Source organism: Ambystoma mexicanum, chromosome 3q (genome assembly GCF_040938575.1).
Source record: "Ambystoma mexicanum isolate Mex_15411 chromosome 3q, UKY_AmexF1_1, whole genome shotgun sequence".
Taxonomy (NCBI): Eukaryota; Metazoa; Chordata; class Amphibia; order Caudata; family Ambystomatidae; genus Ambystoma; species Ambystoma mexicanum.
In genome coordinates, this window is record NC_090926.1 from 23,383,406 (window position 1) to 23,411,231 (window position 27,826).

The 27,826-nt window shown below is 46.1% G+C and overlaps 1 protein-coding gene across 1 annotated transcript in view; it reads right to left on the bottom strand.

Annotated features, from left to right (window-relative positions):
- Positions 1 to 27,826, bottom strand: part of CBY1 (chibby 1, beta catenin antagonist) — a 101,277-nt gene that overhangs the window by 65,815 nt on the left and 7,636 nt on the right. The window contains exon 2 of the mRNA XM_069652968.1: positions 21,446 to 21,652. Within this exon, the coding sequence (XP_069509069.1) occupies positions 21,446 to 21,523 (78 nt within the window). The 5' untranslated portion in view covers positions 21,524 to 21,652. The remainder of the gene's footprint in view (positions 1 to 21,445; positions 21,653 to 27,826) is intronic.

Consider the following 27,826-nt stretch of genomic DNA (forward strand, 5'->3'; position numbering starts at 1 on the left):
GGAGATGCCAGGGGAGTCCAGGTAACAAAGAGAGGGCGTGTCTACGCATTGTATAGTGTAGGTGGGATACACAAGCCTTAAGGGAGATGCCACAGGAAACTGGGGTGGGTGGAGCAGCAGAGTTGTCAGAGAAGACTCGAGCAGTTCTGTCGGCTAGAAAAGAGGCATCCCAGCTGGTGGCTTCGGGAGAGAAGTTGGCGGTGGTAGAGAGGTAGTGGCACAGGGTGTGGTGGTTGAGGAGGTCAAATGCGACTGACAGGTTGAGTAGGAGGAAGGCGGATTTCCCGGCATCACAAATGTCATCCAGTTGATTCTTTAGGTCAATTAGTGTGGATTCTGTACCGAATCTGGAGCGGAAGGGGCCGAGGATGTTGTGGGTCTTGAGAAATTGTTAGATCTGGATGCAAGCAGCTCAGTCCAGGATTTTGAGGAGGAAGGGGATAGTGGTGATAGGGCGGTAGTTGGTGGGGGTGGAAGGGGTTGAGGGATGACTTTTTGAGGAGGGGTGAGATCCAAGCCTCTTTGAGGCTGGTGGGAACGGTTGCAGTAGCGAAAGAGGGGTTTAAGATGGTGGCGATGAGCGGGGTCAGAGCTTCTGGACATAGGTCACCTTTCCAGCTGGAGGGCTTGAAGCATTTGATGATGCAGGAAGTTTCAGGTTCGGAGATGTGCTGGAAGTCAAAGTAAGTGTGTGTGAGTGTGAGTGTATTTTGTCTTGAAGCGAGTTGATTTTGCCCATAAGGGCAGCTTGAATTTGCTGCATCAAGCATTGTCTTTGGGCAAGTTGGTGGGTGGGGATAATGGGCTTTCCAGCTCTCGTAGGATGGTGAAGAGCTTGCGAGGATCAGATTTTACTTTGTTGATTCTGTCGTTGTAGGTGGAGGATTTGGCTTTGTGGATGGTGGGTTTTCTTAGGCGAGGAAGTGGGTTTTGTTGGTAGCAGAGGGGACACTGCCCCAGGTTGGATTCAGCAGCATGTTCCATGGAGCCGAGGCTTTGGAGGTCTAGGTTAAACCAAGTGAGCAGACAGTTTGCCCTTGCACAGTTTCAAGGGGGGCATGGGGGACGAGGATATCCAGGCCATGGGCAATGGAATTGTTGTAGAGGTCTACAAGTAATGCAGAGTCAGTTATGTGAGGGGGATATGCTTGTGTCAGGTTGCACTTCAGCTCCCTAGAGCTGGAGGTAGAGCAGGGCGGGGCGGGTGTTGGTAAGGTCGGTCTCGATGGGTATGGAGAAATAAATAATGTGGTGGTAGGACAAGGGCAGGGTGTGTTGGAGATGATACCGTTGGATAGGGATGGCACATCTTTATCCGAGGGGTCATTATATCCTAAATTGAGGTCACCCATGAGGAGGAGTTTGGAGGTGGGCTTTAGGTTAGATGTGAGGATCTGCAGGATGTCCTCTTCGAATGAGAGTGTAGGACCAGGAGGATGGTATTATAGGTGGAGCGTGATGTTGTTGTGGGGGGAGGGCAACATTTTGGTGGAGAGGAGATGGCAGTTGGGGGGCTGGAGGTGAAGTGTCTAATGGAGATCAGTGTTTTGTGGATAGGAGCAACACTTCCAACTTTGTGTGACAGGCGGTAACTGCAAAGAATAGTGAAGCCGGGGGGGAGGGGGGTGGTGGCAATGGAGAGAGCTGGGACAGCAGAGGGGTGGAGCCAGGTTTCTAAAAAAGCGAGGGTCTCGAGGTTGTTGAGGATGATGAGGTCATGTATGTCAAGAGCATGTGCCACTATGGATCTGGCGTTGATTAGGGCACAGTTTAGTTGGGTGGGGGTGTTATTGTAGGAGGTGGAATTGTGAACAGGGAAGGGGGTGGATGGTTCTGTGTGGTAAAGGTGCAGACCAGAGTAGTTTCCTGGTCAGGTGAGAGGGGCGTATTGGTGGTGAGCGGAGGTAGTAGGGCGAGGGGGGGGGTGGGGGGGGGAGTAATTGTATGGGTGCTTGTAACAAGACTGATAAGTGTTGCGGTTCCGAGGCATGGAAGTTGGAGAGCAGGGAAAGCTATAGCGGTGGTGAAATGCGGGGCAAGCTGTGGAAGGAATTCTGTGGGGGGTATAGTCTGGGAGGAGTCTGGGCAGGAAGCACAAGAAGGCGATGGACATCTTGATGGGCACATACCTGTGGCAGAATTGTTGTGGATGGCGCATGGTGTCCATGCACAGACAGGCAAAGACAGGCTACGCGGGCCTCTGATGTGGGCCTTCGATGGAGGCCAGCTCCGCCTGCTGGCAGAGAAGAGTAGGCAGTATTTTCTAGCCGGGGGACCAATCGGAGCAGTTGGAGGTGGGGCTCACTGTGAGCAGCACCATACGTTGAGGAAGCTGGTGCAGTAAATGCGTTTGCAGGAGAGTTACAGCGCCCATCTTGAGGGGAGCGGGTGCTCCTGGTAAGCAGGGGGAAGACCTGCTTGATTATTCTGCTGCGGCTGGACACCGGGTGGTGTGCCCTCGTGGGAGAAGCAATGTAGGAGCTCTTTGTGTGTTAGCGGCACAGACAGGCTGCATGGGCCTTCCTGCTGTCCAAATGCAAAGACCTTGAGAATTGCTCTTGAAGAGGTAATCTTCACTTTCAGTTTCTTAGGGAGAAGAGCAAGCATTCGGACTTGGCAGGCCCAGTATCCGCATTTTTTTTCCACCTGATTTTCCAGGAGGTGATTGAAATATGAGATCTTGCTAAAAATACATTCCATAACTCTGAATGAGAAAATACTAGTCAGCAGCAGGGAGAAAGCGACTCCATGAACTGTAGAATCCAAGTGTTTTCGGGATCTATCCTTACAGACTCTCCAAGAGAGACATGCCCTCAAGCCAATCACAGACATATTAATCCAGGATAATATATATTACAGGTTGTCCTTATCCTGTGGCCTTTCCTTTCAATATAACCAAGCTCTGCCGCACATCTCCACTTCGCAAGAAGTCTGTAGCAGAGGATTATTATTGCCAACAATTTCGCGTAGGGAAGCTCTGGGTGGAGACTGGGCCACGCAAGAGGAGGGAGAGTGGCAAACCTTGGTTTAGGAAGACATTACTTAAACTCCCGAATGGCAACAATAATGAAGCCTCAGCAACTCAGACACAATTCAGGCAGAAGTAGCAAAGGCCTGCAGACGAGAAGGTGGCAAGCCAAGACTGCTGAATGGCCTCACTGCCAACTGTTAAATCCACATCTCCTTCTGTGATGTACACATTTTCAGTTTCCTGGAATTGCCATGCCATGCATGTGGTGAGGCTCTCGGTCTCACTGAGGCTTACTCCTGGATGGCGGACATATGTTTCTGGTTTTCACAGTGCAATGTCTGCTCTGCTTTCATTATTAGGCTTCTGTGAAGTTGCCCCGTTTCATAGGTATGCCTGGCTAGCTCCTAGTTCCACAGCATTTGTCCTTTTCGATGCCTGGACCAGGTTGCATACTATAGAGGATTCCCTTTGTTGTCGTTTAAGCTCCATGGGTGTTAAGATAACCTGCTCGAGAGGGAAACGTTGCATCTTCTACTCCGGAGATTGTTTGTTTGCATAGGGGTTTCACGTAGGTGTGGGCTGGTTTGTCTTTGGTTGGAATGCTATGGGATTGTGGCCGTGGGGGGAGTTGCATGCACAAGGAATTTTTTTCATTGCAGAACTAATTTTTGGATATGAATGACTAATGTTTCAACCCTTAATGTAAGAGAACTCAACTCCTTGAAAAAGCGCTCATGCTTATTTCCCCTTCTGGATGACGTAGGAGATGGATGTAGCATTCATCCAGGAGATGCACTTGCTCAAGAGTGATCACAAACCATTACAAAACAAACACGCCCCCTACAACTTTCACCATCTTCAATGTACAAAAAAGCAGGGATGGCCATTGTATGCCACTCTAGTTTCCCTTTCTTCAAGCAGGAGTCTTATCTCGATAGGGAGGGTTGTTATGCCTCAATGTCAGGAATAGGTAGTCAACAGTTTACTCTGCGAACAATGTGTGCCTGAAACGAGAAGCAGGCTGAATTTCTCCTACTTCTCATCCTTTGATGCATCAAATTTCAGTTTTCTACAAAGGACATATCATCTTTGGGGGTGATCTGATATTCTGATTTACCAGTCTCACAAGGGGTAGCTGGGTGGCGACCCCCGAATTATCTTAACTCGCTGTACTAGAGGTGACCGATGTTTGGAGACAAACACCAGGAAACCTAAAAATAGACTTGCACTAATTATTTATTTGTTAGTACTACTCTACCAGTGGATGGGATAGACGTTTCCCAAAAACATTCACCATCTCTAGCCATGGCTCAGTTGTGACCAAGTGTCCTATTGGATGGGCCCCTAGAAAGACAAATAATTGGTTGCTGTCACAGTACCTCCTCGCCAATACAAATGTACTCCTAATCGTCTCCTAATGACGTGGCAGACAACTTGTATAACAATACCTGTGAAGTGGGGGGTGCTAGCTGACAACTTACCCAAAATACAGAGGGTAGAGAGATAGACTGGCGCATGGACACTGGCTCCAATACAATTTACCATAAACTAACTACCGTTAGGGTTCAACTGAATACGCTCATTACAAAGGCTGAAAAGAAATCGCCTGCAATTACAATGCACATAACATGAAAACAGCAATCAGGCTGATATACTACACGGTGTGAAAGTACAATCACACATCTCACATTCCAGTGATTGGGGACGGAAACCATATACTTTGATATGATGACAAAGCCAAAACCCAGGCATCTGGTGGATTTGTAATCATTCCTTACACTCTGCATTGTCTACTAAGTCAGACTAGCAAGCAATCTGCCTAAATCCCAGTAGAAGATTTCCATACATGCATTACTAGCCTGAAAACGAAAGCCCAAAAGTCAGTCAGCCTCACACCCCATTTGAATAGTGCCTTTTACAAAGGTTCTGTTACGGCCACTAACCAATATAGGTTTGTTTATGACTCCATGCCTTTTAAGGAACAACAGAGCAAACAGATTAACTGCAATGGATTTGCTCTCATTATAAAGGCAAAATGTTACAGGGGATTGGTCCAAAGCAACACTGTTGTCAAGGGTCCTATCCAGGCTCCTGTAAAAAGTGGCCTTTGCCTTCTGACCCCATACCCAGACGTGCTTTGTCTGCAGGAAGTAGGGCATGACAGGAAGTTGTGGCGAGCCCTAACAGAAACCAAGATGGTTGAACCACTCAGTCCGCTTACCCCTCTCCTCTGGCTACTCCAACGCCACCTCCATCATACGTCTGCATAGTATCTGGTTCTCACATCTTCCAATACAACAGCTAATAAATCAGGAGGGGACCGTTGGACATTGTCTTCCCATTTTATAAACTCGAACCCAGGAGCTACATAGTTTATGACACTTTATTAAAAAGAAAATGTTCCTCTGCCATCTAACTCTGAAGAGCATACTATGGCTCTAGGAGTGAAATAACTGATAATTAAGTAAGGAGCAATGATATCAATAGATAGCTTCACAGTTGGTTCCCTCAAGTTTCACTATTATATATCAACTAGCGGTACCACCCGGCATAGCCCAGTTCTGTAGCTGACATGCACGTGGGGGTCTGCTATAGCCTTGTGTATGTTTGATTGTGTCATAACTTTAAAAAAAAAAAAAAATTAATCGCAAAATCGCCATTCTCCTGAAATCGCCTATACCGATAAACACAGGCCAGAACCCATCCTGTACAGGGTGAATGGGTGGGGTTGGTCAGATTTCACTATTGGCAGTACACCCCAAACTGGTATGCTGACCTTGGGCCAAAATTTCAGCCCACCAACGGTTGCGGGGCTGGAGCCAACCTGGAACATGCAAACACACTTTCACAAATATACATATAGATGATATTATATATTGATATTGGTGGATCGTGAGCAGTGTACAAGCCACAACCTTTTCCAAACGCAAAGGACATTTGGCCGATGGCATTAAACCATTACCTCATAAGTTAACCAAGAAAAACAAGGAGCCCACAAGCATAGTATACCATTACATCCAAGGGACAGGTATAAATCACATCCTACTTTATTCATTCCGTCATTACCACTCTCCCTGCCTTTTGTTGTAAACAACATTCACCTTTTCACAAGTCCGAATCTTGCAGCGTTTGTAAACTCAAGCCTGCTGACAGCAATATACCGTGTTGCAATCTCGGCTATAGCAGCGCTTGCTAACTCATGCCTGTTTACAGCCGCCTGAGAGGGGACTAGCACTGGCCACTCCGACTTTTGGTCGCCTGACGGGCGTTTACACACTATTGTGGATATTGTTTTCAAGCCAACATATTGGTTTTTTAAGCAATTGAAAAACTGCTAGTCATCATGGTGCTTTATATTACGAGTTGTAATATCACCATTCTCATAGGAGCGATTATAACCTCATTGTCACTTGCTGTTAACGTTTCGCAACATCTAGAAATTCTTTACATTCTGGTGTCGCAATGTCACCATTCCTAGGGACATGGCAATAATGGTATCCCCCCAGTAATTTTTTGAAGTGCTCTGAACCATTAATTGAATAAGTAGTAGACTGATCACTACAATACAAGCATGATTCGCCATGCGAGTTTAAAACAGTTTAAAACATTTTTGACTTATTGTTCATTATTATTTTCATTTGTCCATTTAGTTTTCGGCGTGTCAACTACACCATGCTGAATATTATTCTGTCCTGGTGGGACACATTCTTTTTCAGACGCTCCAATGCTATCTGCCGTCTGTGACACAATGTCTAGATCGATTTTTATCTCATTCTGTTAATTCTTACACAAGTGAGCACTATCGTGTTTTGATTCAATGTTTATATTGGGAAGGACTACAACCAGGGGGTTTTTCACTGTTTTTTGGAGTGGTTTTAGTCATTTATTACCCCTCCTGGATTACAACATGTTCCTGTTTTTGTTCTTTGTTTCTTGCAGTTCTACTTGGTAGAGAACTTGCCCTGTTGGTCTTCGTTTATTTCTCAGGATTTACATTCAGGAAAAGGTGACCAGCTAAACAGTTGAGATAAAGGTAAAATTGCAAATTTAATTGCTAAATCCCCTTTCTTTCTCCTGTATGAAAGTATGGAGGGTTTTTTGCCGGACTTCGGAGGGAGGTGGGCATCCTGTTCGCCATTCACAGATCATTTTTAATTTTTAACTATCTCATTTTATTGTGTAAGCATTCAAACTCTTAGGTTTCTATTCATGGTATAACCTGTTTATGAATGTGTTTTGATTGTGGTTTGTGTTTTTATTTCTTTTTGTCTGATGTTGTAGGCAAAACAATGGATTCGGCTTGTACAAAACTCCATAGCTGAAAGTACTATTGTTGAGACTTGAGTGTCGTGTAGGCAGAAGAGGCCTCCGTCCCCAAATGCCGCACAGAGAGAACCCAAAGTCACTCTCTGTGCAACCGTTGAGGCCACAGGCAGAGATGTTCCAATCCGGGACCGCAAACCTCTGGGACCCCAAGCTGCTGCAAGAAAACATGGGTTACGTACCAAGCAACTAACAGTAACCATAGTGCCAGAAACAATGCAAAAAGGTCTTACCAAGGGGGGGTCAAGGAGGAGGTAATGAACCTAAGAGAGAGATCCGGGACCCACGTGGACCGTTGTATTCCAGAGGGAGTGGTAGTCCACTTTCCACCGGATGATGGTAGCGTAGTAGTCAGCTATGGAGCTATGAAACAGGGAGTCCAAAAGGAACCACATGCAAGATGAAGAATCCCAGCCAGATGGACCTTGAAATAAAGCTCTGGAATTTTTTTCCGCAAGGTCCGCTTGAAAGACTACTTTGGTGCCAACAATTCTAAAAGCCTAGAAGGGAACAACACTCCATTTCATTTGAACTCTGGGTTTACACCGACTTCTCAAATGGTTTCTCCGGAAACCGTGATTTTTGAGCGGTCAGTACTCCGAGATTTTCACTCTATCTTTTCTACTCCTACCGATGCTAAACACAACAGGTCATATAATTTCTCCAAGAAGGAATGGGAATGCCTTAAAAGACTCGAAGAAGACTCCTCCATTATTATCGAGCAGGCTGATAAAGGGGGAGGACTGGTGGCGTGCGATGCCGTGTACTATGCCTCCGAGGTGATGAGACAATTAAACAATACTTCTTTTTACTTGAAACTCAGAGGAGATCCGACAGATAGTATACCGGCGGAGATTCTTGCCCTGGCCAAACGGGCACGTGACATTAACATTCTGAGCCCTAAGAAATTTTCATTCCTTACCATCAAAGGCACAAGAGCTCCGCTCTTTTATATCTTTCCTAAAATACAAAAGGATAGATCGAATCCACTGGGTAGACCGATAGTTTCTTTAAGTGGCTCTATCTTAGAACCTCTGGGCAAGTATCTTGATTATTTTCTCAAACCACTCGCTGCCGATACTCCCACCTATCTGGCAGATACAATGGATGCCATCGTACACTTAGAGGGCTTACCATTTGACATTGCCACTAATCTATTCATCACTTTAGACGTGGAATCGTTATATTCTAACATTCCACAGTCAGAATCTCTTCCTATCATAAAATTCTTTCTGGACATGAGAAGTGACCCACAGCAGGTTCCCAGTGAATTCCTCATTGACCTTTTAGAAATTGCACTCACCAAGAACTATTTTCGGTTCAAGGAGGATTTCTTCCTACAAATCAAGGGAATCGCTATGGGAGCCTCATTTGCTCCTAACTACGCTACTTTGTTTATGTGGGCGTTTGAGAAGGTTTCCATTTTTGATGAATCCAATCCTTCCCTTCAATCTATTATCTTCTACCAAAGATATATAGACAACATTATAATAATTTGGGACAAAACTTTGGGTAATCATGAAACCTTCCTTACATGGATGAATTCACTGAACGACCATCTTCGTTTCACCATGACTGTTGACAACATGTCAATACCCTTTTTGGACCTTTTGTTGAAAGCAAAGGACGGGGCTATTATAGTGGATTTATATCGTAAGCCCACTGACAGAAACACCATCCTCCACTTCGAAAGCTTTCATCCTCAAGCTTTAAGAGTCAGCATTCCCTATGGCCAATTTTTAAGGGCAAGGCGTAACTGTTCCGACAAAATGGATTTTTCCAAACAGGCCGATATTATTGAAAGCAGGCTTGCGGATCGAGGTTACCCACACCATATATTGCGCCAATCCCTCAAGAGGGCACGCCACCAGCATCGCGAAATCCTTTTAGCTAAGAGCACTCGTGATAAACCAGACCAATCAAGAATGGTTTGTGCGATGACTTATAATACTCATCATTCGGCCATCAAGAAAGCCATTAGCAAGCATTGGTACCTCTACAGTTGAACCATTCAGATTTGGTCCCTCCTATGTTTGCTTTTAAAAAAGGTAAAAACCTGAAGAGCTGGATTTCCAAAGCCGATAGGTCCTCTCTTCCAACTGGACCCAAAAGCATTACCGAGATGTGGGGCATGAATAAAGTTCAGGGCCATTTTCCATGCGGATACTGTTGCCACTGTAGATCAACCACAGCTATCACTACTGTGAACATCAACGACAGAGTATGGAAACTTAGGGACCACACTACATGCAACTCCAAGAATGTTATATACACAGTTACATGTACCTGTGACAAGACCTATATTGGCAAGACTTCTAGATCTGTGAAACTCAGAATTTCTGAGCACAAGTCCAGGATCCACACTGGCAATTTCACATCCCCTCTTGCCCTTCACTTCTCCGAACAACACAATTGTGACGATTTACACTGATGGGCCATTGAACAAGTAAGAGGCCTTGACCCTCACACCTCTGCCAATAGGCTATCCACCCGAGAAGATTGGTGGATTTATAACACCCAAAGTCATGTAGTAGGCCTTAACTCACAGGAAGAGTGGGCTACCACTAGCTCTACATTAGTCTAATTTCGATAATTTTTTCTGCAGTTTTGACTATTTAGATTAACTGATTTTTAGTCTCTTTAGAAACTACTATAGTCTCTATTTCAGGTGCTTTTTTGTTTTTGTTTTGGCTAGACCCGTCATAGCTCTGGATGGGCGTTTCCCTCCAGTAGTTTGCACACAAAAAAAATTTTAGATTTCTATCTCACTTGCAATTAATTGTGGCTGTTTTTTCCTTATTTTCATCAAAAAAATGCTTTTGTTGTCAACATTTACAGACACATTATTCTTGAACATCATGTTCACTATTTATTTAATAATTTCTAATTTTCAATTTGCCCCCAAGCAAGTTTCACTTTCCACCAAGCGGCTTTGTTTTAGCACCTTTGATTCAGCTGTGTGTTTCATTGCCGCGGCTCCTGACTAGTATTTCTGAGACTGTGCTTTCTTAAAGGAAAATGCTTTTGTTGTCAACATTTATAGACACATTACCTCCACGCCCACTCTTCCTCGTCCCAGTACTTACTTCATGAGGCACCTGCCTCCGACACAGGACCTTCTTCTATTTCTTTAAATCCCTATAACTCCTCCCCCACATCCACGTCACTCAGTTTAATTTTTCCTGCCTCTGGCAGGTTGGACATTTTCTTCCTGGTGCGGCACCGATTGCTGGCCCGCTGGGGGGGGGGGCTGTGTGACGGGGCCCTCGGCTCCCTCAGGTCCGGCGCTGCTCCTGGGCCCCATGCGGGCTTGGGGTCACAGTGGAGCTGAATTGCCTCACTCGGTTCTTTGCTGGGCTCCGGACCGCAGCGTGAGCATTGTGTCCCGGGTCCTGCACAGCCCAGGGGAAGGTAAGGAGAGGGGAGGACTGGGCTTGGCTTGATGTTTTTCCCCTCTCCTCCTGTTTTGGCCATCTTGATTCGACTTGGCAGTATGGGCTAGACTTCCCTTTTGTTGTGAGGCCTCTCTGCTTCTTGTCGTGGGGTGACCGTGGCAGAGAGTTTTTGGGAGTGCGGGGGCTCTGTTCTGTCGTAGGCATGTCACATACCACCCGCTCCTCAGAGACACACGGCCCAGGATGCACTGGATGTTAGCTGCATTATCTGGGGGAAAGTAAGGAGAGGGGAGGACTGGGCTTGATATGTTTCCCCTCTCCTGCTGGTATGGCCATCTTGACTCCTTCAACAGGCCGTTTTCCTCGTGCTTTGTGTGCACATCTTTATTGAAAATGATGGCAAGCACTTGGCAATATGGGCTAGCCTTACCTTTTTGTTGTGAGACTGTGACAGAGAGTATTTGAAAGTGTGGGGGCTCTGTACCGTCGCAGGCATGTCACATACCAGCCACTCCTCAAACACACACAGTCCAGGATGCACCGGATGTTGGCTGCATTCCTTGCGTGCTGCCTGTGAATACGGCGCAGATTTGGACATGTCTGCAAGCGGCCAGAAGGGTACCAGTCTGGCATAGTCTACACTTCGGGTTTGAGTCTCAGCGGTGCTGACTCGGTCCTTCATCCTTCCTAGACCGACGCATTGGAACCATTTAGAGCATGGGGCTACCAGCTACTGGATACAGGGCTCAAGCCACCTCTTAGTCATGTGGCGTGTTAGTGGTGTTTTTGGGTCTGTGCTAGCTATGGACACAGACTCCTTGTCCTGTCCTCTTCCTCTAAACTGTGCGAGGGAAAGACAAAAAGTAGTTGATTTGCTTTTCCCTTGTCCGGCAGGGGATTATGGAAAATGCATCATGGAAGTAACTGTCCCGCCACTTGCCCGGAGACCGGGGTTTTCCTCTTCCTTTCGACCAACATCATCTTGGCGGGTCTACTCGCGCTTCCGCGCTTGGGGTTCCACTGTTCGGAATCAGGCTCCTCTGCGCATGCGCGGGCGACCGTGTCCACGCTTCCGCGCATGCGCGTTGGATTGGGCACTCGGAGTTACGAGAGCTTGCTTCTCAGGCCTCGTTTTGGGCTCGCCAGCGCTTGGGAATGAGGCGGCTTGCGTTGCTGGCGGCGCTATAAGAGGAGCGTTGAGCAGCAGCTGATTGCGTCTCAACGCGGTTAGTTTCTGATCGTGTTCCCGCTCCGTAATTGCTTCCTGTTTTTCTGCCCGTTGCCTTCCCTGCTCTTGGTCCTTCTCTAGGTCCCTTGGTTCCTTGCCCCCTTGGTTCCCAGCCTGGTTCCTGTTCTGCTCCCGGGGTGGTCTTCAGTCCTGTCTGCCCTTGGTTCCCTTTATCCCTGCCTTCTCTGGTTCCTCCCTGCCCTCTGTTCGTGTTCCACTTCTCCTGCCTGCCTTCTGGGTCCTGCCTCCCTCTCCTCTCCACCCTGCTGGGTTTCCTTGTGGAACCTTCCCTTCAGCTACCTACTCTGCCGGATTTGCTTCCCACCGTGGACAAGACTCTTCAGCTTCCCTTCCCAGTTGGATTTGCCTCGGGACTAACTACAGCTGCTGAAGGACTGACATCTTTACGCTCCCCCTGCCAGTGCTTGCACTGTCCGGACGTCACGAAAATAAGGGGTGAGCACACCGTGACGTTGGGAGTCGGTTCACCCTCCGCCCTGTTTAATCTTGGGTTGAGGTTTGGGCTGATTTCTCGCGTCACACTTACCTCGGTGAAATACAGACAGTCTGGCTTCCAATCCAAGATCTTCTGCAAGACAAAAGGTACGCAGCACTCCCGTGATATCGCTCTTAACAGTAACGGCCATGCAGGGGGTTCCAAGTGTCTCTTCTTTTAGGGCCTAGGTTCTCCGGTGCCGACGTGTTGCTTTCACGCCTCCTCTCAGACTTGTGGGAAGTGATAGGGCACATGGTGGCACATGTCTGTGCTTAAAGGGGTTCTCAGAGCCCCTGGTGCCGGTGGAGGGGGAGGGGGATGTCACTTCAGTGGGTTTTCCAGTATAGGCATACCTCAGGTAGGGGGTTGCATTTGATGTCTACTATCCGGGATGGATTGCTTTGCCCCGCTTTGTGACAGTACTCTGCCCTTTTGACGCCAGCCTGGTGGCTCCTCTGTCGGCTGAGGGGGCCATAATCTGCTGGACTTCTGGGCTGTTATGTATCTTCCTTTTGATAGGTCGGATCTTTTTGTGGGCGGACAAGCATACTGTTATATTGTGGCACAGGCCTGTTTCAACGTCCTGTGATTACCCTCTGGTGCAAGTGCAGTGACTGGCGGTTTTCCCTGGCTCCTCGTCTCTATCTTCTCGAAGGTGTATGGGACCGGTGGGGTTCGGCTTCCTGGGTAATGGGCTCCTTCCGGAGGAGGGGGTAATCAGTTGCCGTTCCCGTCTCCTCCTGTCCATTTTTGCATGGTTAGGACTTTGGTACCCAGCTCACGGTCCAAGTAGTTGGCCATGGGATCTGTTCTCTCCGAACAGTTGTTGTGGGTTACCGTCTTGCCCATTCCTCTCCCTGTTCAGGGTCAAGTTTTCTACTTGCGGGTGTTCCTGGTCCCTATGCCTTCTAGGATGTGTCACCTGCTTATGGGTCTCAAGACCCTGCACTGCTTGTCCGGATGTCTGGGGAGAGGGTACTCTGGATATTGTGCAGGGGGGGGGGCGCTTGCTGGCTATTCTGGGCTGGGTTCTCAGGAGGCAGTATGTCTCGGCTCGCCTGTTGCTGAAGTTACAGGGCACGTGGCGTCTTGCGTGTTTTCCGGTTCCTTGAGCCAGTCTTCGGTTATGTATCCTGAGGTCTTATACTCTCTCCCACTGGCTCCCGACATCTCGGCTTTCTTAGTTTTGTTTTCAATGTCCCCAGCGCTGCGAGTCTCCCTGCTATGGTGGTGGCGGGGGTTCAGGTCTACAGGCTGAGGTGTGCATGGTCCTTCCTCCTGTGGCCTCTCTTACTACCAACACCAGCAGAAAGGGTCTACATTGGGGGTCCTCACAGCTCAAGGGTTGTGAGTTCTGGGGAGAGCCGGCGATCATCCAATTGGCAGGAGTTGTGCCATTGTCCAAGCTCTGGTGTACTTCGAGGAGTTGCTGGACGGTCGGCGGTTTTTGGTTCGAGCAGACAATACGACAGCCTTGGCATATGTCAACTGCAAAAGGGGTTCCGGCCGCTCCTTGAATGCTCTGGCAGCACCAATATGCACCTGGGAGGAATCTCCTCTGGTGTTTCTCTGGTGGCCTCACGTATCAGAAGGATGGAGACGCCGGTTTTCACTCCTCTGCGGAACTGGTCCTGTTGGCCCAGGTCTTTGCAGTGACCTGTGTCAGATTAGGGTCCCTGGTTCTAGACCTGTTTGCATCCCCGGCCTCACCAGAAGTTCCCCTCTTCTGCTCTCGGTTTCAGGCCGAGGGGATTGGGGGATGGGCGCCCTCTCTGTACAGTGGCCTTGGGGTTTTCCTTTATGCCTTTCTGCCTATTCCCCTTCTGCCCCGGGTGGTTTGGAGCATCAGAGTGTCCAGGGTGACTGTGTTGTTCTTAGCTCCGTTCTGGTCCCACCGGGGTTGGCTGCCCTCTCTGTTGGAGCTTCGGTTCTAGGAACCATGGCTGGTTCCGAGGTGGCCGTGTCCCCTTCAAGGGGATCTGCGGTTGGAAGTCCACCGGATGCAATGGGCAGTGTGGCTACTGCTCAGTCTAGGTTGATATCTCAGGGGTTCTCAGATCCTGTAGTTGAGTCCATAATGGATGCTCTTAGACCCTCCATCTGAAGGTGTGCGGCAGACATTGGGGCCATTTCCGAGACTGGTATGGGCGGTCTGGGATCCCTCCCCTGCGTTCTGGCCTCTCTGCTATCCTTCGGTTCCTCCAGCAGGGGTTTTGACAGGGGCCTGGCAGTTTTTCCAGGCTTCGCTCTCAGTGGGCCTCCATGAAATTCCTTTTGGGGGGCTCTGATGGTCACTTGGATGGGGAGGTGTTGGTGGGGAAGTTGATCCAGGGTTTTTCTTCTTCCCGTCCTTGTGCTGATAAAGGGCTTCCCCCTTGGGATCTCCCTCTTGTATTACGGTTCCTTCATGGGCCTCCTTTTGAGCCCATTTCCGAGATTGATATAAAACATCTTACACTGAAATCTGCCTTTCTTATTGCCCTCACTTCTGCCCGTAGGCTTGGGGAGATTGGGGCTCTCTTATGTCACGCTCCTTTCCTGAGGGTGCTGCCAGACTCTGTGGTGCTGGGGTGTGGTCCGAAGTTTCTCCCTTAAATTGTCTCTCGGTTTTCACACCTCTCAGGGTCTGGTTCTCGCTGACTTCTTTCATGATCCAAGAATGCCTGAGGAGGTGGCTCGGCTTAACATTGATGTCGGGCAGGACGTGTTGGAGTATTTGGCTTGGTTTGCTTTTTCCACCAATCTGATAGTCTTCTGATTGCTTATGGTCCGGCTGGGGCTGAGCATAACGCATCTGTGGTTTCCATTTTCCATTGGTTCCAGGTTGTGATCTCCAGGGCCAATGTGGCTTCTGGCCTGCCTGTGCCTGCGCACGATCAGGGGCGGTCCGCCAGGGGTTTGGCGGCTTCCTGGGCCGATGCAAGGGGGGTTTTTCTCTGCAAGAGATTTGTATGGTTGCCGGCTTGGCTGATCTAGGCATTTTCATCAACAGCTATGGGTTGAGTTTCTCCCACTCAGGGGTTGGTTCCTTTGTGGTTGGAGTTTTGTCTGTGGGGATGTGATTTAAGAGTTATTGTGGGTGTGTTTTGCTGCACTGTTTTTGGCTCTGTGTCTCATTGGGACCTTTTCCCCGTTGCTGCTTTGGTATACCTCATGAAGTAAGTACTGGGACGAGGAAGAGTGGACGTGGAGGTAATGCTCTGATTACTTACTGGTAATCTTCCTTACTCTTCGTCCTACTCTTCCTCATCACAGCACTGACGACCCTCCTCACTGTCCCTGCGGGGAAGGTCCCATGCTCCGGCTTGGTAATATGAAACTAAGTGACGTGGATGTGGGGGGAGGAGTTATAGGGATTTAAAGAAATAGAAGAAGATCCTGTGTCGGCAGGTGCCTCATGAAATAAGTACGGTGACGAGGAAGAGTAGGACTAGAAGTAATGAAGATTTCCGGTAAGTAATCAGAGCATTATTCTTGAACATCATGTTCACCATTTATTTAATAATTTGTAATTTTTTTATTTGCCCCCAAGCAAGTTTCACTTTCCCCTAAGCGGCTTTGTTTCAGCACTTTTGATTCAGCTATGTGTTGCATTGGTGCGGCTCCTGACTAGCATTTCTGAGACTGTGTGGCGCCTAGGATGGGGTTTCCTTTCCCGGCGTGGCCTTGCATCCAGCTGGGGCTTATTTGGTCAATCACCTCGTTAAAGTGGACCACGCAGCATGCCAGAATTCGCCCACAAGGATACTTAAACTCCGACTGCAGATGCCTTGCGGGAGATCCTTCGAGGTCCCAGGGTGAAGGTCGGATGCAGGCGCACGCGCTAACATAATTCATGTAAAATGGATTGACAGGAGTTTTTGTTCGTTAGTAAACACCTGCAAGGCTTTCAGCTACATGCTGAGAGCCGGGGCACTGCGTTCTTAAAAGCGCGTGCTCAACAATATACTGAGTTGTAACTTCGGTTATAGCAGCGTGTGTAAACTCAAGCCTGCTGACAGCAATATACCGTGTTGCAATCTCGGATATAGCAGCGCTTGCTAACTCATGCCTATTTACAGCCGCCTGAGAGAGAGGGGACTAATACGGGCCACTCCGACTTTTGGTCGCCTGACGGGCGTTTACACACTATTGTGGATATTGTTTTCAAGCCAACATATTGGCTTTTTAAGCAATTGAGAAACTGCTAGTCATCATGGTGCATGCTGCTTTATATTACGAGTTGTAATGCCACCATGCTCATAGGAGCGATTATAACCTCATTGTCACTGGCTGCTAACGTTTCGCAACATCTAGAAATTATTTACATTCTGGTGTCACAATGTCACCATTCCTAGAGACATGGCAATAATGGTATCGCCCCAGTAATTTTTTTAAGTGCTCTGAACCATTAAAAAACAGAATTGGATCAGTACTAGACTGATCACTACAATACAAGCATGATTCGCCGTGCGAGTTTAAAACATTTTTGACTTATTGTTCATTATTATTTTCATTTGTCCATTTAGTTTTCGGCGTGTCAACTACACCATGCTGAATATTATTCTGTCCTGGTGGGAAACATTCTTTTTCAGACGCTCCAATCTGTGACACAATGTCTAGATCGATTTTTATCTCATTCTGTTTATTCTTACACAGGTGAGCACCATCGTGTTGGGAAGGACTGCAACCACGGGGTTTTTCAGAGTGGTTTTTAGTTATTTATTACCCCTCCTGGATTACAACATGTTTTTGTTCCAAGTTTCTTGCAGTTCTACTTGGTAGAGAACTTGCCCTGTTGGTCTTCATTTATTTCTCAGGATTTACATTCGGGAAAAGGTGACCAGCTAAACAGTTGAGATAATGGTAAAATTGCAAATTTAATTGTTAAATCCCCTTTCCTTCTCCTGTATAAAAGTATGGAGGGTTTTTTGCCGGACTTATTCGGAGGGAGGTGGGCATCCTGTTCGCCATTCACAGATCATTTTAAATTTTAAACATTCTCAGTTTATTGTGTTAGCATTCAAACTCTTAGGTTTCTATTCATGGTATAACCTGTTTATGAATGTGTTTTGATTGTGGTTTGTGTTTTTCTTTCTTTTTGTCTGATGTTGTAGGCAAAACTATGGATTCAGCTTGTACAAAACTCCATAGCTGAAATTACTATCACTCAATATATGCATCTCTTTACACTATACATTTTTGTGACATATCTCGATGGGAGTGCACCGTCGTGAAGAAGATGGGCATCAATTGTGAAAAAGCTTAGATGCTCTGTACCATCGAAACTACTGTCTGTTTGCATGTCAGACCTAGTGTATGCAGTAGGTCATGACAGTTTAGTAGTTGACATACGGCACACCTTTATAGTTTCAATTCTAGAAGTAACCATTATTGCCTTGTTTTTGTATTTGTGGTTGTTCTTACATTTTCAAATGTGGCCGCAGCCTCCGACCACCAGCCGGATGATCCCCTTCAGCCGGTTTGATGTTCAGATTGCTTGGCTACATCAAGCCAGTACTGACTGAATTATCAGTCGTGTTTTTAGATAAGCACTTTTGCTTGACTGTGTATTCTAGCTTCTAATTAAATATTGTTTAGATCACTAGCTCAAAACATGATTTGATATGCATGTTAAATAAATGATGAAATATAAATAAAATATTCATGTTTTCTAACTGTTTTGTTTTTTGCATGATTTGATCTGTGGTTCTGAATTTGGCTGCCCCTGTCCTTTTGCCGGCTTCCTCCTTAACTTTATTTTTCCGCTGACATACTTTGCGTATATTACGAATCTTGGACTGAGCCACCTTCACCGTTGGCTTGGCAGTTCCAGAAATATTCGGGAGTTTAGCAGTGGTACCATTAATAGACACTCCAGTTATATTAAGCCGACATATATCTGCCAGGATTTCCCAAGCATGCTCTCAAGCCCCTAAAACTTCCAACACTACTCAAATTCTAACATCTGATTCTTCCAAATCTACCTCCAGTTAATATATACATTTGGATTCCAATGCACTTTTATTGGTAGCATCTCTCTAGAAGATAGTCCCATATACAGTGGATTAATACATAGCCAAACTGATACAAAGCATTTTCCTCCGGCCCGACTCCTCCGCTGAAGAATGTTGTGACATCATGGTGAGATTTTCATTTCACGGAGTAGCCATCCAACTAACCTCACTTCAAATATGTGAGCTTCTCCACCCTAGTCTCCTGGAAGCCGGTCTTTTCAATAGGTTATGTACTGTTAATCGTGTGCAACAGGGTACTCTCCGCCCCCCCCCCCTTAGAATTTCGTACTCTCATTTCGGATGAATTCTAAAGTTTTTATTAACATCTACATACTTTTTGAAAAATACAAAACAATGTATTGTGCACAACTTCAACAAACACTGCATACTTTTAACAAGGAGCAATGTTTATGCTAGCTAAATAACTTCGCAAAAAATAGGAGACACTCAATAAAATTGGGCATTTTGCTGTAACCTACATATTTGTCCACAGGGGAAAAAACGGCCCAATAGTGTAGTATGTCAAGGACAATTCTGATAGAGGAAAGTAAGTGGAGGAGATAGGAAAAGGGAGAGGAGGAGAGAACAAAGAGTGAGCAGTGAAAAAGTGGAGAAGCAAGAGAGGAAAGCAAATACAATTGCAGAAAAACACATAATGTTGCGAGAGAACAGCAAAAACAAGTCAGGATTCAAGATGAAAAAGGGAACAGCATTAATCAGGGCCACCATGAGTACAAGATGCAGGGAAATCCAGCATGAGAGATGGGAGATGGTGACGCATCGTGAATCAATGAAGTCCATAAAAGTCAAATCCAAGCATTAGCAAAACGCGTTGATGGTCAACCAGAATGTAGGGAAGGGGGGAGGAGAGGATTAGAGGGGCGAGGGGAAGCAGGGCAGAAGAATCAAGCAAAACAGGCAACTCCTGTATGCAAGAAGGGGGGGGCACAACTGAACATCACGGGGATGGTGGGGACCAGCATTGGGGATGGCCTGTGTGGACAGAGGGAATAAACGTATGTTGGGGCATGCTAACCTGCTGTCTGAGCAGGGGTTCGGGCCCTGGGTCGTCCTGGCCCAAACCGGAATTTCCCTTTTCTTCATCTGCCCTTCACTTCGGACGCCCGGGCGAGAGACGCCCTCGATCTAAGAGTTAAAAGCAAAAGGAAGAGGCAGGGCTAAGAAGGTGGGTGGGCTTAGGCCAAAAAAGCAGCAACCAGGAAGGCACCAGGTGGGCGGGGCATAGGCCAGGTGACCTAGATCCCTTGGACCTGCTCCCCATCTGCAAAGGAAAAGAGGCTGGAGGGCTGCTTAAGTAAGTAAAAAGAGTGGCAACCAGGAAGGCACCAGGTGGGCGGGATTTAGGCCAAAAGAGCAGTAACCAGGAAAGCACTAGATGGGTGGGGCCAAGGCCAAAAGAGCGGCAACCGGGAAGGAACCAGGAGGGCGGGGCTTAGGCCAGGTGACCTAGATCCCTTGCACCTGCAAAGGAAAAGAGGCTGGACAGCTAATCTGATCACCTAGGAGATTGATAGAATCACAGGTAGAAAGTCATTTCAGAGCAGACAGTTGAAAAACAATCAAACAAGTAACAAACCTCAAAGTGCAACTATGCTTTCTTTCCTCTTGACAAGATCATTAACTTCGCTACCAGGACTCTTTTTGAACTCCCTCACTTCACACCTACTTTGACGTACCATCACCAGTCTGGATGGCTGCAGATGCAAAACAGGGCCAGATTTAAATGTCTTCTCCTGGTTCACAAATCTATCCATGGTAAGACACCACTGTATCAATTCTCCTCTATCCAACTCTACAAGCCTTTTTGTCATCTCTGCCTCCTCAACTACCCTTGTAGCTCCTCGCCCTCACTGTGCTTCCTCTGACTTCCGCTCTTTCTCTCTTCTTGCTGCACTTGCATGGAATTCTCTTCCCCCGGACATACGAGAAACAGTCTACATAGATTTGTTCAACACCACTAAAAGCTTAGCTCCACCACCACAGTTACCCTCCTAACCTACCTCTCATCTGCCTGCTAGCTAACCTTTTTCCTTGCCTCCAACCTGCCTCTGCCCCTCATTCTGCCATCACTCTAGCACTTCACCCATCACGGTCTCATCCCGAGCACATCTGGCCGTAACACCTAACAGCACTTAAACACTTTAAATGTTGTTTGTCCTTAATCTATGTCCACTTATGTATTGTCCCCAGTGACTTTCATTTGCTCCCCTCCACAACATGATCAGAATGTCCCTCAAACTCGCCCCATTCTAAGAAACTCACTGTTTCCTGTCAAATCTGATTTCTTATCTATTGTACGTTCTTTTGTGATCAAAAGACCATTGTTCCATATATATATATATATATATATATATATATATATATATATATATATATATATATATATATATATATATATAAATGTGCTAAAGAAATAAGATGAACTAGGACATCAGTGTAGTTTCGTGAAGGCTGGGTTATGGATGGGTGTCCCAAAATGGCATAAAATCACTTGATAACAAACACTCCAAAGCAGACTATGGAGGTCGTCACACCTCGTGACAGAGCCCACAACACTTTTGTTGACAGCTAATGTCAGCCAAGAAATTGAAGCATTGTTCGCCAACTGCTGTGAAAACAACAGTACCAGTCATGGGCCATATAGAAACAGCCTTCAGCCAGAAATTACTACTATCTTTTGAAAGACAAAAACGTTTCACCTGGAGAGAAATCATTGAAATTGGATCACTGGATCTACTCTTCCCAAAACATTCATTTCAACGGTGCCTACTTTACAGAACTAAACAAAGCTATATGTAGATTGGTTGGTTTCAGTTGTTAAAACAATGGCACTCTGAAAGGAGTAGCCATCCTGGGAACTACAGCCACATTACTACTGACACAAATCTATTAATTTCACTAGGTCACGAACGTCTGGTCTGCAGCAGTTTGATATGGATACTACCACTTCGACTCATACCTGAAATAACAATGCATTGAGGAATATGTCCCCTTAGCATGACATTTAGGACTTACCGCATGCAGGTTGGAGAGTGATGCAGACTTTCGAGGTGGGGTTTTCTTCGGACTAAAGTTGTTCCCAAAAAGCGGCATGGTGCTCGAGTGAAAGCAGAGTAAATGTTTCGAGGGAAATCCAGATCAACAGTGCTGTCTCAAGAAGTCCGGGAGCCTACACACAGAACACCACCAGGTGGGCAATCCAGAATGCTGCAGCTCCCCTGCCTAAACAAAAAAATTCATTTTCAAATTACTATTTCGAGATAAATTACTATAAAAGGTACAACTAGCAACCAACATATTATAAATACATAATATATAAATGTATTATCAGCTAAAACAGAACTTCCTAACAAATATGTTGAGTGTAATATAACAAATTCATATATGAATAAATACAAAATTGAAAATCCAAGTAAATCTTGTGTCAGTCTGCTGAACAGTGAATTCTTTTTGATCTTAGAATGCTTCTTTCAGATATTTTAAAAGTATTTTAAACTGGGACAGCTTGCTTTTATTAAATGTATAAAAACTGGGCATTGCCAAAACGGATTCACTTTAAATATAGGTAAAATCGCCCTCTTCCTAGGAACGGCATAGTATGACAAAATAAAATAAAAAGCCAAGTTGGCACTGACAGAAAAGACAATAGAGACTTGCATCAGAATTTGTCTTCCACCCATAGGTATTGCCATTCAGATTAAAATAAAACGAGCTCTTGTTACCAGATTTCTCAATTACATATACTGAACCATTTCAAGTATGGTTGAATGCAGTAGTTGCTAGTAATGCATTCTAGAAAAACAGGGGTTTTCTTTCATACTCTATTTTCACAGTCAAAGCGAAAGCAAGCTGATTTAACCATCATAATATCATTTCTGGAATATGGTAACGTTTGTTAAGATATACTTAAGCCAGGGTACCGCGTTTACTTTGACACAGTTAGTGATCTCATGTAATAGTTCCTGGGATAGGGTGACTCATGCTTTTTGCATATTGTCATAAACAGTACTCCTGGATAAGCTCGAATTTCATCTTCGATCAATCCCATACCTAATTCTTTATGCAAAGCATAATTCGAAGCCCCAGAGGGTAGGCCTAATATTTTCTTAAAGACAATGATTTCAGTTCTCTGCATACTAAGAACTTCCTTTAAACCCCAAATACTTGAGCCATATGTTGCCACCGTTTTAACTTTAGCATAATAGGCACATACAATGAGTTTTGGAGGCTGTACCTGATAATTTGCAGCAAATTTAAAAAAAACACCCCCAATTGCCTGCATCATCCATGCTGATTGTCTCGAAATATGCATATCTGGAGATAACGTTGATTGAAACCGCACACCCAGCTTGTCATAATGGTCTATGCCCGGAACCACTTCTTTATCAATATAAATCTGCAGAGTCATTCTTATTATTCCCACAGAGAAGACAATTATGGCTGATTTAGCTATATGAATTTTCAGAACCATGCCCTTCATAAATGTTGCATATGCAGCTAACAAGCACGGTATAGCCTGTGGGGTCCTAGTAAGTAACACACAATCACCAGCATATGCTAAAAGTGGAATATTCCGATGGGTGGTTGCAGGTACATCAACCTTGAGTTTACATAATGCTTTGAGGTCAGAGTACAGGGTACAGGGTAAATTGCTCTACTTTAACGTCCCACTGGTATTGATGCAAATTCTGGGTTTGTAGTGCGTTTTGGCTTTTGTGGTACGCCACATACCTCTATGATTAAAGGTTGTGATGTTCGCCGCAGCCACCCTAAACACTGACCATCAGTCAAGTTTGCTTGTTTGTTTAATTTATTTGTAAAGCGCTCCGGACCCAGGGGTAAATGGGCGCACAAGAATATGGTTACAGAGTACAAGTTAAACATATAATACAGTTATACAATTTACCACTACAGTATTTTATACATTTACAGTTAGCATAGGAGATATATAGTGGCAATAGTATGTACACAAGAATGATACAGAGGCTAGTGCCCGCAGAAATAAGTGGGTAGAGAGTGAGGGCTGGGAAGGGTAGTGTGAGGTGTCCTGAGTCACTTGTAGTGGGGTGAGTTTTTATTCAGTAGCCAAGTGATAACCTGGGTTCTGAATGGTTGAAAGGTGGAGATGGTTTTGATGTCCAGTGGAAGTGTATTCCACAGTTGGGCGGCAAGAACCGGGAAGCTGGTTCCTCCGGCTCGTTTTAGGGTGTATTTGGGCACCATCAGGCATAGTGTGTTAGAGGATCTGGTGATTCTGATGTTAGGTTTCAGGGTGAATTTGTTGGTTAGATAGGGAGGTGCAAGGTGGTACAAGGCTTTGTAGGTGAGGCATAAGGTTTTTAGGTCAATTTTTTGTTCGATGGATAGCCATTTACATGTTTGTCTGATAGCAGAGATGTGCTCTCTTCTGGGAATATTAAGCGCAGCTCGGAGTGCATTGTTTTGGAGGACCTGCAGTTTATTGATGATGGATTTGTTTGCACCTGCATATAGGCTGTTGCAGTAGTCCAGTTTGGACTGTATGAGTACTCTGGCTAATATGAGCCAGCTGCTAGTGGATAGTAAAGGTCTGCAAGCCCTTATCAGCTTACCTGTGTAGGCAGTGGATGAGGCGGTCATGTTGATTTGTTTCGAGAGGTTGGTATTGGTATCTAGATAGAAACCAAGGGTTTTTACACTTTTGGAAATGGGTATGCTATTTCCATCGATAGTAATTCTGATATAGTTGGAGCCGAGTTTCGAGAGGGTGTTGGGGGAGCCGACCAGGAGCAGTTCAGTCTTATCATCATTCAGGCAGAGGCCATGTGTGGCCATCCATGCCTGAATGATGGTGAAGACTTTGTTGATTCGGTCGACATCGGAGTTGTAATTGCCTGATAGGGTTAGGAGGATCTGGGTGTCATCTGCATAGTTGGTGTAGGTGACACCCAGATGGTCCAGTTTGTCAAAGAGGGCCTTTGTAAATCTGTTGTACAAAGTAGGTGAGATACATGAGCCTTGTGGGACACCGCATGTGATGGGTATTGGGTCGGCCGCTGCTAGTGGTGAAAAAGCATGCATGGTCCTGTTAGCAAGGAAAGATTGGATCCAAGTGACTGATGAGTGTGAGAAGTGTGCCGCCGATGACAAGTGGTTACATAGGATTTTGTGGTCAACCAGGCCAAAGGCTGCAGAGAGGTCCAAGAGAAGAAGAATAGCAGCCTTGCCTTTATCTTTGAGTTCATCGATCTGACTTTTGAGATCAACAAGGGCTGTTTCTGTTCCATGTTGAGGTCGAAAGCCAGACTGACGGATTCCTAATAATTGGTTGGATTCTAGATGGTCCTGAATTTGTAAATAGGCGACTCTATCAAGAATTTTTAGTAAGAACGGGACAGTGGTGATAGGTCTATAGTTAGTCGGTATAGCCGGGTCAAGAGTTTGCTTTTGGATTGTTTTAAGTTACTTGGGACTGCATTGCTGGAGAAGGACAGGTTTATTAGCTTGGTAATGAAGGGGGATAGATCCCAGCTGCATCTTTTATGATTTGTGTGGGGCAGCTATCCCCTTTGCAATTTGAAGGTTTCAGGGAGGCTATAATTTTTTGTACTTCAGGTACCGTTACTTTTTTTAAAGTAAAACCTGAATTGGTGTCAGTGGGCGATTGTGAGGTTAGTTTGGCAGTTGGGCTGTTTGTTGTCGTTTGTTTTCAATTTTAGTTTGGAGCCCAGTGATTTTGGTGGCGAGGGCATTCTGGATGGCCGTGCACCAGGGTTTATCGTTGGTGCATGTATCTGTGGGGGGAATGGGGTTTTCAAGTTCTTTTAAGATGTTGAATAGTTCTCTAGTACTAGATCCTGCTTTGGTGATCCTGGAGTTGAAGGTTTCTTTTTTGGCACGTATTATCTCAGTTTTGTAGAGGGAGGTGATATTAGTCAGGTTAGTTCTATTTTCTGAGGAGGGAGCTGTTTTCCACAGTGTTTCGAGTTTGCTTTTTCTTTGTCTGAGTAGTTTAAGTTCAGGGGTGTACCAAGAGTTCAAGGGTGCTTTGGGTTTCTCTTTGCGCATTTTTAATGGGGCAACAGTGTCAATCGCTTTGGAAATGGATTCATTATAGGAGTTGATCAGCAAGTTCAAATCAGCTGTGGCTGGTAGTGCGTTGAGCGTGGGGAGTACCAGGGGTATTAGCGCTTCAGCTGTAATGTTAAGCTTGTTCCTTGTTAGGCAGGCGGGTGCAAGAGAAGGTTTATTAGGCAATGGGTTATTAATATTGATGTCAAGCGAGAGGAGGTAGTGATCCATCCAGACAAGGGGTAGGGGGTTCTTGAGGGTGATGTTGCAGTTAAGGGCCGTTATCCAGTCGAGAGTTCTTCCTTTTCGAGTGAGTGGGTTGGGAGCAAAATTGTGTGAAGCTATGCTCGGTTAGTGCGTTGGCCAGGGAGGTGGCTGGGGTGTCATTAGGGTCATTATACCCGAGGTTGAAGTCCCCAAGGATGATGATTTGTGCTGAGGTTTTGGAACTCTCGGCTATTAGGGATGTGATTTCTTCTTCAAAGTGTCCAGGCGGGCCAGGGGGCCTGTATATTAGGTGGACTGTAATTGTGCTCTTGGGGGATGTTTGAAATTTGACTGTGAGATGCTCACATGATTTCAGCGGGGAGGAGGGGGCTAGTCTAATGTTGAGAGACGATTTAAAGGTGATGGCTACACCACCTCCTCGAGCGTTGGGTCTATCGGCTCTGAGGATGGAATAATTGTCGGGAATTGCTAGTGAAAGAGATGGGCCTGCAGCGTCATGCAACCAGGTTTCAGTCACTGCAAGGAAATCAAGGTTGTTGGTCAGGATGATGTCAGCAGTTTCTATGGAGTGGGCAACTAGTGATCTAACATTTAGAAGTGCCCCTTTAAGGGGAGAATTGTTAGAAACTGGATTCTGGTTGTTGGGTTTGGTGTGAGGTTTAGTCGGATGGTTGCTATTTTTTCATGCAAGTCTGGTGCCTAGTCTGTTGTTGTGTGTAGACAGGTCGAAAATAGTGGTGTGTGTGTCTGCTTGGGTGTTAGTGCTAGTCAGGCTATTATCATGGGCAGGGCGTGATGCGTTTGGGCTAGGGTCATGCCGTTTGGGATTATTGGTGTTGCTATTGGCAAGGGTGACATCCGCGTGAGCGCTGCCATCGGTAGGATGGGCATGTCGTGAGCATAGCGGGAAGGCTGGTGTGGTGGGCAAGAATGGTGTGGGGCAGGCGATAGGGTAATGCCTAGGGCAGACCAGTCTAGCTAGGCCATCCTTGTAGGCTATGTAGTTATTACCAGTACACGGTAGACTGTTATGCACAGTACAGAATGGGAACATGTTAAAGAGGATGCAGAGTAGCATGGTGTTGGCAAAGTGGCAGAGGTACAATGCAGGGATTAGCAGTATGGCATCAGTAGTAAAAGGTCAGGTCAATACAATATGACATCAGTGTAGGGCGTTGATCAGGCCTATGCCAAGTGGCGGCTGTAGCATAAGGCGGATTAATACAATGTGGCAACAAAAGCAAAGGATCGAATGGGCATCAGTTATCAGACTGGCACAAACAGTGGCATATGGTTAAGCCAGCGCAAGGGTATCAGCAGGTAAGTTTAGTGGAGTGGTACAATTGAGCATGCCTTATAGTGAGTGGGTGTTGTGTAGAGCAAAGGCATAGGCAACTAGTTCAGATTGCGGCTACTGTAACACTACATGGATAATATGTAGGAGATATAATTGTAACACGTAGTAGGTGGCTGTATTCTATATAGATCTGTGGTTAGGGTAGACTGGATGCAGATTACAAAATCAGAGCAAGTATAATATTAGGCGCGATGTGCTACTATGCTTGTGAGTGGAATTAAGCAAGGTGTGTTGTGAATAAGGAATGCATGAACAGATATCATTGTAAGTCATAGCAACTCATTTTTTGTAACGGCATCATCATTCATAACCGGCATTTCGTTTGTATTACAGACGTATCACATATAGATTACACAGGGCAGGCAGCCATAACACACGCAATGCTTCAGGTACGAGCGTGAGGGTGTTTGCACTGCCGGCCGTCCGGAGATCGAGACCAGTGCAGGAGGAGGGATAACCTGCATGGGCGTTCGTTCGGGCGGTGCAGTGGGCTGATAGTCTGATGATGGGAGAGTCAGAGCGGGACAGGAAGGTGGCGTGGCAATGGGGACTTTATGGATCTTGATCACAGGAGGGGCTTTCTGGTCTGTAAGCATCGGGTTGCCACTGTAAAGGTTTGGGGTTGCAGAAGGTGTCAGCGCTCGAGGCGACTCCTTTAGCAACGAGCTGAGGATAATGGATAGTTAATGTTACCTTGTGACGAGTTCAGCGCTTCGACTGGCAGACTTTCTGGCGATGGACGTGCAGGCTAAGGACAGGAA